The 12,593-nt window shown below is 45.0% G+C and overlaps 1 protein-coding gene across 6 annotated transcripts in view; it reads right to left on the bottom strand.

The window, feature by feature from the left end:
- Mak (male germ cell associated kinase) overlaps window positions 1-12,593 on the bottom strand; it is a 47,764-nt gene that overhangs the window by 11,270 nt on the left and 23,901 nt on the right. For all 6 annotated transcript variants that reach the window (XM_085831152.1, XM_085831154.1, XM_021180902.3 and 3 more), the window contains exons 7-11: window positions 12,276-12,447; window positions 11,043-11,210; window positions 9,005-9,316; window positions 5,014-5,183; window positions 2,757-2,905 (exon numbers count right to left, since the gene is read on the bottom strand). In XM_085831152.1, coding sequence (XP_085687278.1) covers window positions 2,757-2,905; window positions 5,014-5,183; window positions 9,005-9,316; window positions 11,043-11,210; window positions 12,276-12,447 — 971 coding nt within the window. The remainder of the gene's footprint in view (window positions 1-2,756; window positions 2,906-5,013; window positions 5,184-9,004; window positions 9,317-11,042; window positions 11,211-12,275; window positions 12,448-12,593) is intronic.

Here is a 12,593-nt window from a genome sequence, read left to right as displayed (position 1 = left end):
GGCTTTGCTCAGCTCATGATTAGGCAGCCATGCTGGTGAGACTTTATGGATGGGTGTAGCTTCTGACATTCCTAGGAGACCCCTTGGTGCTCTGCCTCTTACAGTCCTTCCGCCCCCTCTTCCACAATGTCTCCTGAGCTTTAGGTGTGGGAGTTGTGTTGTAGATGTAGCCACTGGAACTGGGCTCCACATCTGTGAATTTTGATTGGATGTGGCTTTCTGTAATTTTTTACAATGGTCTCTGTCTATTCCAAAGAGAAGTTTCCTTGAGGACAGCACACTTATCTGGGGGTATAAGGACAAACTCGTAGAGTGTAATTAGAGATAATGCTGGTTTAGAAAAGTGGGGATTTTAGGTTCTCCTCCATGACTTCACTAGCCCTGGGCAGGTATTTTCCCTAAAGTGAATATATCCACAATTCTTCAATTAACTATTTTAATTCAAGTTTCTAAGACAAATATTCCAGGAAACAGGTTCATCCTAGAATTGTAAATTATGAGTGGATGGGCCTCCATTGGACATCATTTGCCAACTAGGGAGAGGCAGACATGCAGTTTGACATGTAATGCTACATTGTTACATACCGATTTCTTGCCTCAGCAATGTTTTTAAGAAGTTAGTTAGCAAACACTGACTGTGTATATACCATGTGCCAGTGCATGAGGGAGGGTGGAGAACATGACAGACCAGTTCTGCTCTTTTGGCTCTTTCGATCTAATACAGAGGGTGACACTTATAATTCATTGGATATTTAGTAGTGCCAAACTGCTTAGAAAAATATGGTCAATAACAGAAGCAACGGAGTCTTTCTCTTGAAAAAAACAAAAAAAAAACCAATTTGGGGCTACTCAGCAAGAACAGAGTGGCTGGGTGGCAGTGGGGAGCAGGTTCTGTGGTCATTTGTGAAAATGGAGCCAAAGGGGCTAACTCAGGAATTTCAAAGGGCAGCAAGGAGGATGGTAAGGGCTCCACTGAGCACGATCTGTAAAGTGCTGTGGAACGAGTCGTTCTGATGTCCAGCAGTGGTGACACTGGTTCCTGAATGGAGTCCTGGTTTTAGGGTGAGACCAGCAGGCACCACCGAGAGACTGAGCGGCTATTAGTGGTTCTCACTACATCTTTATCTGCAGCCGATACCTTGCAGTAATTAAGTGCTTAAGGCTTATAGGGGGGGTCAGGTGACCATGGCCCCATTATGAGCAATACACAGACCCTCGAGGCCTGACTGTAAGTGCATATGCTGATCTGTGGCAGGTCACACCTACAACACTTGCATCTCTTTCCCTGAAGGCCATTGCTAGAGATCTATTAATCCTTGTATAATACCTGGCTTTCTTGCAAACATATGATATCCATATGACCCCTATAATCCTGAGGGTTGATCTAAGACTTCTCATATACTTGGCTTTAGGGTTAAAAAGTAGGTTCTCCATGTATTATTCTTTCTTATTCCTATGATATTCAATTTTAAGAATAGTTATGGAAGTCAGGCATAGCATGAATTTAACCCCAGCACTCAGGAGACAGAGGCAGGTGGATCTCTTGAGTGTGAGGCTGGCACGGTCTACAGAGGGAGTTTCAGGACATTTGGGGGATACATGGAGAACCTCTGTATTAAAAACAAAACAAAACAAAAAATCATGAGTCAATATAAGCAGCAACAACACCTTTCTCTTGTATTCATTGTTTGCTAATTCAGAGTTGCTGGTTCATAACCCATAATCAATAAATGTTTGCCCAAATGCCTCAACTTAGGCCAGCCTCATCCAGCTTGAGGGAAGATCCAGGCTCAGGTTTAGTCAGAAACAATTCTTTTGCCACTTCGAGTCCAGTTTTCAGATCTCATTTACAGCCATACTACCCAGGTGAGGTAACCTGTGGAGTCTGTTAGGTCTGACAGAGGCTTGACAGAGGTCCTTAAAAGCCATATTGGGAAGTGGATCCATGAAAATGGGGGTGGCTGAGCTCCATCAGAGGACAGGGACCCTTTCACACATGGGACAAATGAAATACCAGTTTGCTAAACTTCAGTCATTCAAATGTTCTTTCTACTGTTTTCAGCAGTATTCACCGTGGGTCTGTGTTCTGGCACGGCTGTCACCTCCGTACTCTTGCTGTCAGCCTGAGGTGCTCACAGGTTCAGCGCCAAGCTTTACGAAGCTGCTGGTGCCTAAAGATTCCCAGCATGCTCCATTCTAAGGCAGAAACCTCCATGCTTCCTTCCAGCTCCTCTCACTTCCTTCACCATCATCCCCTCCTCACCCCTCCTCTCTCGAATCATCAGTGTCTACATCTGCATGGGATCACTTCCACCTTCGTGCAAACCCACTAATTCCTCTCCTTCCGCATCTTCACCTAGGCTCACCTATCAGTATATATATATATATATATATATATATATATATATATATATATATATATATATTATACTTGTAATAGGGTGCCCAGTTGCTTTAATTAAATTGAGCATGTAATAAACCACATCTTTGGCCAGGCTTTGGGGAAGCAGAATTATCATCCTTATGGCAACAGGCACAGCTGCTAAAGAATCCTGGGACTCTGTTTTTTCCTTCCTTGTTGCCCTATTTTATAGATACCAAGGCCCTTTATTCTGCCCTAGCAATACTCTGGTTAGCAGCACACATTTGTTGTCTTGAACCAGGGTATCAAATGGCTCAGGCTGGCCCGGAATTCCCAGTTCCCCTGCTCCCCCCTTCTGATTATTGGGATTCAGTGGTAAATCTTCTTTACTTACCTGGAAGGTATCTTGACTGTTTCAAATAGTACTGCTTAGCCGTTGAAGCAGTTGACAAGTTTGGATCAGATTTTAAGGAAACAGATGCATGTAAATTCCTATTTTCCCCCTTAAAGTGATTGGAGACTGGGAGTCCTGAATCTGGAAACCTTGGAGGCCAACAAAAGCACCAATCAATGCAGGAAAATCATCTGTCTCCCCTCCCCCCCCCCCGCCCCGCCCATCTCCTTCAGTGCTTCAAACAAGTTGATGGAAAACCATGAGTCCTTTAGTTGTTGGGATTGCTGAATGATAACGTCTACCATATCCCTGCCAGCACAGCGAGTCATTTCTGACATCAGACAGGTTGCGGCAGAACCTCTATAGCAGTTTATGGGCCTGTAATCCAATTTGCCTCTTCTGGCATTGCTGCAGTCATGGATTCACAATGCTGGAGGACTGGACGGCAGCCATAGCCATCTCTACCTGTTGCTAAAGTCATTTCTATCTAAGAAGGATCTTTTGGGCAGGACTCTGGCTGCCCGCTCTGAGGTAGCGCTTGATACAGGCAGCAGTGTTTACTGGGGATGGGTCACCATTTCTGGCTTCTTGCCCTTCCTCTTATTGTGCTATAGTTTTACCAATCATGGAAGTTCTACTCAGGGCCTGCCGTCCACCTACTTCTCTCCCTGAGGACTGAGCCAGGCTCCTGGACATACAAGAGAAACACTCTACACGGAGCCACACCTCCAGCTCCTTTTTCATTCAGAGAAAAGATGTCCCTTAAGTTGCCCAGGTTGGTACTGAACTTGTGGTCCTTAATCCTCTGAAGTAGCTGAAATTACATTGTGGGCTACATGGATACTCTGTGTGTATGTGTGTGTGTTGTTATTATAGCTGTTATTATTTTGCGATGTGGCTTTTTGAACTCACTATGTACATAAGTGGCCTTGAAGTTCTGATCTCTGATCCCCTTGTCCCATTTCCCAAGTTTTGGAATTACAGGCAAGTGTCACCATGCCTGGGTTTTTTGTTTATTTGTTTTGTTTTATTGTTGTTTATTGTTTTGTTCTGATTTTGTGGGGGTGGGTTTTTGGTTGTTTTGTTTCTTTTTTGAGACCAGATATCAACTGTATAATCCAGGCTGGCCTTAAACTTTTGTATCTTTCTCGGACTCCAAGCTAGCTGGGACTCTAGGTGTCAGCAGTATGTCCTCCAGGTTTGCTCCATAGAGGAAGGATGCGGAGGGAGCGCCAGCCAACAGAGCCTCTGGAGTTTCCCATGCCAGGGTTCTCAGTCCTCCATGTTTAGCACCTCAGAAGTATATCCAAGGACCACTCAAGACCTAGCATGGCGGAGTAGTGTGGGATTGAATGCGGTTCTTCCTAAGGTCAAGTGCTGTAGGGAAGAGAATGTTTGTGACTACACTGGGTAGAGCTAGAGACTGAGAGTGACACACCCATGTGCACCCCGGGCAGGCTCTACATGTCTTCAGAGGGAATGGCCCACCCCTGTGTGTTCTTGATAGGTTTTTTATTTGTTTTTATCTATCATTGGGTATACAATCTGTAAAGGGAAGTCGTCTGCACTACACAATGACAATGTCCCCTAGACTTGTGACCTGACTGTGCTTCTTACTTCTCTTCTGTTCCAGGGAGAAAAGTAAATCAAACTGTGCTCCCAAGATGGTCAACAAGATTCAGCTCATCCTCTTCAGAGCAGTCACAGCGGTGCTGCTGATGGCCGGACTCCCGAGAACAAGGCGTCGCTGGACGCTGAGCTTTCCAGGACAGGTTCCGAAAATGACTTTCAAATGTTTGAATAGACGGTGACCTAGTAATTAACTTTTAACGCCATCAGAGAAAACCACTAGCTTTGTATATGATGGGCTGCATTCTACATGCAGGGATGCAAACTGCAGGCAGGACTGGAGGTGACCACAACTCACAAGAGTGAGCTGGGTGTGGCTGGCGTGTATACTGTGGTCCCAGCCACTCAGGAGACACTGAGGGAGGACTACTCCAGCCTACAAGTTTGAGACCTGCCTGGGCAGCATAGCTAGAAATGCCTCAAAAACAACAACAGCAGCAATAAGACAAAGAGCAATATAAAGACTGAATAAGTACTTTGCTCTACACACGTCACTACTTTCTGGAGGTATGTATAAAGATTTCTGGGTTTTATAGAAGAAATAACTGATCCTTGTCATTGTATTTAATGGGTGAGGTAAAGTGGATGGGCCGTAAAACACATTTCCCTGGTGAATGTGCAACCTCACCGAAATGGAGACTCCTTCTTCTTCTTCTCCTTGCAGGCATCCATGCTCGGCTTCTTGGAGTGGGAGGCTCCTAAGTCGTCCTCAATGTCGTCACAGCTGTCTCCAGACTTGAAGACTGTCTGACCCCACCGTCTCCGGGCTCCCTTATGGCCCAGGGTGCTGACTGGATTCTGTGGTGAAAAACAAAGTCAGCCACCACTTAAATTACCTAAGATTCCCTTGAGCAATTACATTGGGCAGTAAGTTCTCAAGGGTCTTTCCCTGTACAGTCAGGTGTTACTTAATGACAGGACATGTTCTGAGCAATGCATCCATAGGTAACTGTCATTGGATGGACATCATAGAACGCACTTACAAGAACCTAAATGCTCTAGCTGACTAGTGTGGCTTTTGTTCATGGGCAGCAAACGTGGTCCACACGCTAATATACAGAATACCGTTAACTGTAGAGGGATGGTTACCATTTGTGTATCTAAACATATGTAAACATAGATGAGGTACTGTGAAGAGGCTGGGGACATAGGTTAGTGATGGGGCACAGAGGTAGCATGCACAAGAGCCTAGATCTGACCCAGCTACCCAGTACTTCCTCCCCCGGCTCCACCCCTAAACAGAGGAAAAGGCAGGGAGAACTTGAAGCAGCTAGCTACCTCCACAGTCAAAAATAGAAAGCGAATAAATATATGCACGCCTACAGGCTGCTCAGCTCCCATTCTCTTTTTAAAATATTGTACAGGACCCAAACCCAAAGACTAGTACCATTCAGTGTTGGGCTGTCTCTTCCTGCATCAATGAAATTGCTGAAGATAATTCTCTACGGAAATACCTGAAAGCCTACTGGCTCTAGGCAGTCGCCCATGGAGACTCCATTCCAGGTGACTCTGTTATGTCATACTGAGAGTTAAAACTAACCAGCACCGGGTACTTGTGGTCCAAGGTTCTGGGTTGGCCCCTCATAGGTAGAATCTAGAAAACTGAGACTTGGCTGTGAGCCTTGCTGCCCCTTTCCTCAAGTGGAAAAAGCCTATGGAGGACACTGAGATTGGCATGTCCCTGTGTCTTTCAAGCTTTCCTCTCTAAAGTGCACATGCCACCTTACAGCCAATGCATAAAAACCACTGTGGAGGGGATGGCACTAGAAGACAGGGACACCCTGGTATCTTCAGCTGCATGCTGAAGAGGGCTTATTCAGTGAGAAGGTCCAAGTGACCGCCAGGGCTTCCCGTTTGTGATGAAATATTCTACTGTTTAAGTCACAGGGGTCAGGCTTCTGTCATTACTGAATGTTATTCCAGCAGACATAAAGAGGGAAAGGGCATCAATGACTTTAAAGGTAGGGCCTCTGAAATGGCTGGCTGGGTTGAAAATCCTGACAACTCGAGTTCCATTCCAGGGATTGCAGGATGGGAAGAGAGAACGGGGTTCCTGTGGGTTGCCCTGGAAAATCCACATGAAGACCCTTCCCCATGGAAAAAACCCCACATGTACTATGGATTTTAAGATTTACGTCTAATTGTCATAGAACAGCATCCCTATTAACAGGAATAAGGAACAAGGAAGAAGCTGAGGCATAGGATAGACTGTGAGCTGGTTTCCTATAAGCTGATGAGAAGGTGGTATAGGCATGTGAACATAAAAGCAGTTCACAATAAGGAACAGAGCTTGGAAGGATGGCCAGCTGTGCTGTGGACTTGAGGATGGAGGAAGAACGGCTTAGGTATGCACAGAGCTGCTGACACTGGATGGGAATGGCAGGAAAGGACACCTGCCAACCTCTGCACCATCATATACTCTGTCAAGAGAAACACTTTGGCAAACAAACAGAATTAAGCATGGGATGAATAAGAACTAATGCTCTGGATGCATGGAGTCAGCGGAAGATGACGTTTTGCTAAGTGTGGGCCTTCCTCAGCTGGACTGCCCTTTAGCATGAAACTGAATGCAATCCCTGCTGAGCCAGGTCAGTACCTACAGAATGATCCTGCGAGTTTGGGAAGACCAGGAGGGGAGCAGGCAGATAACAAGTAATGCCTTTGAAATACAAAGCAAACATCTGTACTCCATGTCAATACTTTGTCATAGAACAAGGGCAAAGATTTGGGGGATTGGTAGCTCATATAAGCCATCATTTCTCATATCTATGACTCCATGCGATGTGGTAGGTAGTCCATGAGAGCACCAGTCAAACCAGTGTCATGGTTTTCATGATGCCCCCAACAATGCAATGATCAGAGGCCAGTGGAAGTGGATCAGTGCATAGTTAATAATTTATGAGTGATCAGCATATCAATGCCAATCTAGAAGGTTCTAGCTGCTGCCCAAGAGCACCCTGCTTTTTTCTGTTTATCATGAAGATATAGGAATAAAAACATAAAACTAAATAAACCCACAGATGTCAGGATTGTTAGACCCAGGAGAGAAAACCAGCGTTCAAGAATAAAAAATTTGCCAGGTAACAGGAGACCTTTAACTCTTTGAACCTTAGAGATGGACTAGGCAGGTAAAAGCATAGAATATGTGATCTGTTTAGTATCAAAACAGACTCAGAGAATTTCATGGCTAGCACACTCAACCCGGTTCTGGAATATGTTAGCTATATAAAGATGAGGGGCTGGATATTAGGTCCTATAACTTGGTGAGTACACCCAGGCTGAACACAGTGGGCAGTTCTTAATAAATATGAACAGTGTTCAGTAACTACGAATTTCCTTTCCTTTCTTTTCCCCTCAGTGTACACCAGCCTCCAATGGCCTTCTGAAGGGAGAAGAGTGGCCGTTTGGTTTGGGAAGCCATTCATCCTGCTTTGCCCTCCCTGGTGTGTGCTGTCTGTCTCTCGTTCAGGTAGTATCATTTCGAGTGGCCAGAAGAGTGAGGAGGAAAATTAGTGGCCTGTCAGAACAAGTTACTTGCAGAGCATATGATGGAGCTGGGGATGTTTTACCCAGAGAGTAGATTGTACAAGGGCTGCTTTGAAATACCTGTAGAGATCACACCTCCTTTCTGTTACACGCCTTAGAAACCATACTCTCCCTTCTGTCACATACTATAGAGAGCCACAGTCTCTAATATTCAGAGCTGGATGAAGACTCTTCTGGACCCTGGAGGCCATTCATTTATCCAGCAAATATTAAAAATCCACCCCATGGCAGACACCTTCTAGATTCTGGAGTTATGGTGATAAACCAAACAGACATATTTTTGACTTCTCAGAGCTTGCTCTCCAGTAGAAGGGGGAAATGTTAGGCAAGAACACAAGAAAGAGACAATGGCAGTATGTAAGGTTGGGCTTGGTATTAGTGGGAGTTGGTTTGGGGTGGGGGAGGCATACAAAGATGGGAAGAGTCTTTGGGGATGGATCGGGAATTAGATGCAGTGTTTGAAAGGAACTATGTGGGAGAAATCCAATATCAATCAATAGTCCGCCCTGAAAACATACACATAGAGTAACATCCTACAGACCACACAGGTTGAATTTATATATTGGGGAACATGCGCACGCACACACACACACACACCTATAATTAAAGAAAAAGACAAAAGACTAAGGGAGCTTTGAAGGGAGAGAAGTTCCAGAAGGAGAAAATAATGTGATAATATAATCTCAAAAAATTTAAATTACATTAAAATAATATTTCCAGTCTATTTGTGTTTATTATCAGTGAAAACCAGTGTGGAAATTTTTGGGGAAATCCTTAGTATTTAGGATTGGTACTCTAGAGTGTCCAATTCCTCCTGGGAATTCTTCAATGACACCTGCGGCATACGGATGTTACTCCTTTATTCTGGAAGTTTCTGCTCACCATCTTAAACTATTACCTCATCTCTTACCAAACAAACATCAACCAAAGAAAGCAGGGGCTTTGACCTGGGACAAGCGCCACACAGACTCCATTGTTAGAACTGCACCGGCAACCGGATGGGTGAGTCTCGGCCACTACTTACCCAGAGTGCACCAGTCCGTGTCATCTAAAGCATCGTCTTGGCTACTCACCACTGGGATGGTTTTGACGATACTTGGAAACATCGTTTGTGGTGGTTTCTGGTGACCCTGCTGCTTTGGGGGTGGGTGAGTCACTGCATTCTGTGGTGGCTGAATGGTCTGCAGTGGTTGGTGGCCTTGTTTTGGCTGGGGCTGCCCGGCAGGCTGATCAAGTATGTTTGGCAAAGGCTTAGGATCCCGTTCAGAGGAAGATGGCTTTGGCTCCAGAGGCTGCAGCTGCTTGTGTAAAGTCTGTTTTGTATCCAGATGGTGTGCAGAAGGGCCCAGTACCTGACCGACTTGGAAATATGGGTGTTTCAATGCCTGGAAAAGTATGGAAACACCATACAGAAGGTCACCTGAAGTTAATGCGAAGCTAATCAGAACGTTTCCAAGTTGAAATTGTGTGCATCCTTAACATAGGGCAAACCAATCACTATTAACAGTGGTCTTCTTGATGGGGAGTTCTGGGTATTGAACCTGTGGCCTCAGTCATGCTAACCTGCATTGACAAGTGCCAAGCATGTAGGATCTCTGTAGGATACCAGGTTGTGCAAAGCTGAGGACCTGTGGGCAGAAGACAAACCTCCCAGGAGAAAGTCTGAGAATGAAGTACACGTAAAAGAAGCACTCGGCTAAACCCAGTCGTGCACCGTCCCTGGGCTTTGTCTCATCCTGTTTTGAAATAAACTAACTTGTAATATTACTACAGGCAAGGTGAACAAATGGAGATTTTTTTTTTCTCTAGCCAAATTATAAACAACTCCATGTGGGTTCTAGGGCTTGACCTTGGGGGCATCCCCAAGTACCCTAAGCTTGCTGAGCCATCTCACTGGCCCCTTATGTTGCTTCATGGCTCCAGTTTCCTCATCATGATATAAAGTCTTTATACGTGCTGTTGGTCTTAATGACTTAGTTTTTAAGGAGCTATGCACAGTCTCTTGTGATTTCTTCCTATGCCGGGACTGTTGCTGTGTTACCTCTCGGGGTAACTGCTCCCCAGTCCCTGCTCTCTGCTTACCTGTTTCTGTTCAAATATGCCCGGATTCATCTTTCTCTTTTGTTTCTTGTAGCTGGTCTTTTTTATGGCTGTTGTTGTTTGTGTTTTTTTGTTTTTGTTTTTTTGTTTTTTTGTTTTTTTTTTACTTTATTTGGTTTTGATTTTTTAAAACAGGGTTTCTCTGGGTAGCCTTGCCTGTTCTGGAATTTACTCTGTAGACCAGGTTGGCCTCAAACTCACAAAGATCTGCCTGCCTCTGCCTCCCAAGTGCTAGGACTAAAGGTGTCCACCACGGCTGCCTGGTTTGTAGCTGGTCTTTAGAAAACACATATGCTATTTTATTTTGAATGAGGGGGGTTAAGTTTTACATGGAATTTATATTAAATGTAAATAATATAACACAATTTATCATCGTTGTTTGTTTGTTAAGCCTCTGGCAAACAGAGGGATAGCATTTTAAAGACCACAAAGTGCCACAATGCTACCCTCTTGTGGGAGTCAGAGGATAAACTCATACTGAAGTCTGAATTTCCTGATTCTTGTCCCAGGGAACAAGAATCTTAGCCCTCAACCTAAGAAGTCTACTATATGCCACCCAGACCAAGCGCGTGCCAGTCTTGAGGCATTACCCTTAGTGGTTGTGTCCTCTCTGGCTCGTTGGGATCACGTGGCACCATTATGCAGTGACTCTGTTTGCAATATGCCTCGCTCTTGTTTGTTGTACATAGTGGGTGTCTTGGGCTTAGCACTTACTGATCATGGAAAACACTGGTCTTTGTAGAATTGCAAAACTTTACAAATGTAGAGCTCAGAGGGATGGCTCAGTGGTTAAGGGCACTGGCTGCTCTTGTAGAAGACCTGGGCTTGGTTTCTGGGCTCTACATGGTGGCTCACAATCACCTATGGTTCCAATTTCAGGGGGATCTGATGCCACCTACTAGTTTGCTGGGTTCCTGTACACGCGTGGCACACATCCATACTTAGGCACATAAATAATTTGTAAAAACGCTCACACATTTAACACGCTGCCCCCGGGGTGAGCTGCCTGACCTGGCTTGCGGTTGGTCGCTTCTTTGGATCCCAGTTCAGCATCTCTGTCATGAGCTGGATGGCCTCGCTACTGGCATTGGGAATGAGAGTCTTTAGGTTGATGGGAATGCACTGGGGAAAGCGGAAGTTCATGGAGGACGCAAGCTGGTATCCTTCCGGCCAGTCACTCTGTTAAAGGACAGACACAGAGAGAAAGCTGGGTTTTATAATTGATGTAATAACTCAGGAATGACATGGATTCTTGTGGGAAAACTTCAATGTCGAGTCAGAAATAAATGTGAAGTAACAGATGTCTTAGAGAAAGGACATGAATCTGAGAGGGGATAAAAACGAAATAGCATAGCTATAAATTTCCTTTTTTTGGGGGGGGGGGTTCGAGACAGGGTTTCTCTGTATAGCCCTGGCTGTCCTAGAACTCACTCTGTAGGCCAGGCTGGCCTTGAACTCAGAAATCCGCCTGCCTCTGCCTCCTGAGTGCTGGGATTAAAGGTGTGTGCCACCACTGCCTGGCCTATGTAAATTTCAAAATAGCAGACTCCTGGCTTTCAGTCTCAGTGGCACCGTGGTGACAATAAGGACAAAGGATTTCCAAAGAGGCTGCTTCCCGTGAAGATTCCCATGACACATCAGAGCAAGTCCAACATTAAAACATTTGTGGGAAGAAGAGGAGAGTCAGCTTCATGCTTCAGCATCCACCTTCTCCTGCCAGCTGTAAGGCAGGCTCAGTTACACAGCTGTGCTTAGTAACTGCATCTTAGAAGGTACGGTCTACCCCAAAAGTAATGGCCATGAGGAGGTTCTCACAATTTAGGAGAGCAACTATCACAGCAGAGATATAAATGGAAAAAAAGCTAAGAAAAAAAAAATAAGGTCTAAGGCCCCAGGGGTTAATGAAAGGGACAGAGGGCATTCACAGAGCAAGCAGGAACGTCTTGGAATCACAAACATCAGCCCAAACTTAAACTCGAGGCGGACTGTCCCCTTAAATGTTTCTTAAAGGACAAGCAAACACCTTTCCCCCATTTGAATCTGGCTGGGGTGCTGACTCATTGCAATCTTTATTGCTCCCCAATAAAAATGTAATGTTTGTAAGAAAACGAGTAAAGTATAAAGGTATTTGAAACTGAAAATATCACACACCTTTGCTGAAGAAATAAAAAAATGCAAAAAGCAAAAATAGCAAGTGAGGGAACACTCAGAGAAGCCAGGCTACTGGGGCATCAGGATACTTACTTTCTTGGGAGTCCCTAACACTTGGCAGATTTTAAAGATCTCATCAACTTCACTTGTCCCTGGGAAAAGCGGTCTAAATGTATATAACTCGGCCATTATACTTCCCACGGCCCACACGTCAATGGGAGAGCTGTACACTGAAGACCTTAGTAAGACTTCAGGAGCCCGGTACCTGTGAAAGCAGAAAACAGTATAGAAAACGCTGTTCTGAGTGTGACATTACAGGGCAATGGACAGCAGGAGTCAAATGTTGGCCCACAGCTTCCAAGCAAGGCCCAAGGACAAAGCACCTTCTGTGTACCAGGGACGCTGGGTGAG

This window comes from Mus caroli, unplaced genomic scaffold (assembly GCF_978045245.1).
Source record: "Mus caroli unplaced genomic scaffold, Mus_caroli_1 scaffold_15, whole genome shotgun sequence".
Lineage (NCBI taxonomy): Eukaryota > Metazoa > Chordata > Mammalia > Rodentia > Muridae > Mus > Mus caroli.
Note: the sequence above shows the minus strand (reverse complement) of the source record. Positions and strands in the feature narration are given on the sequence as shown.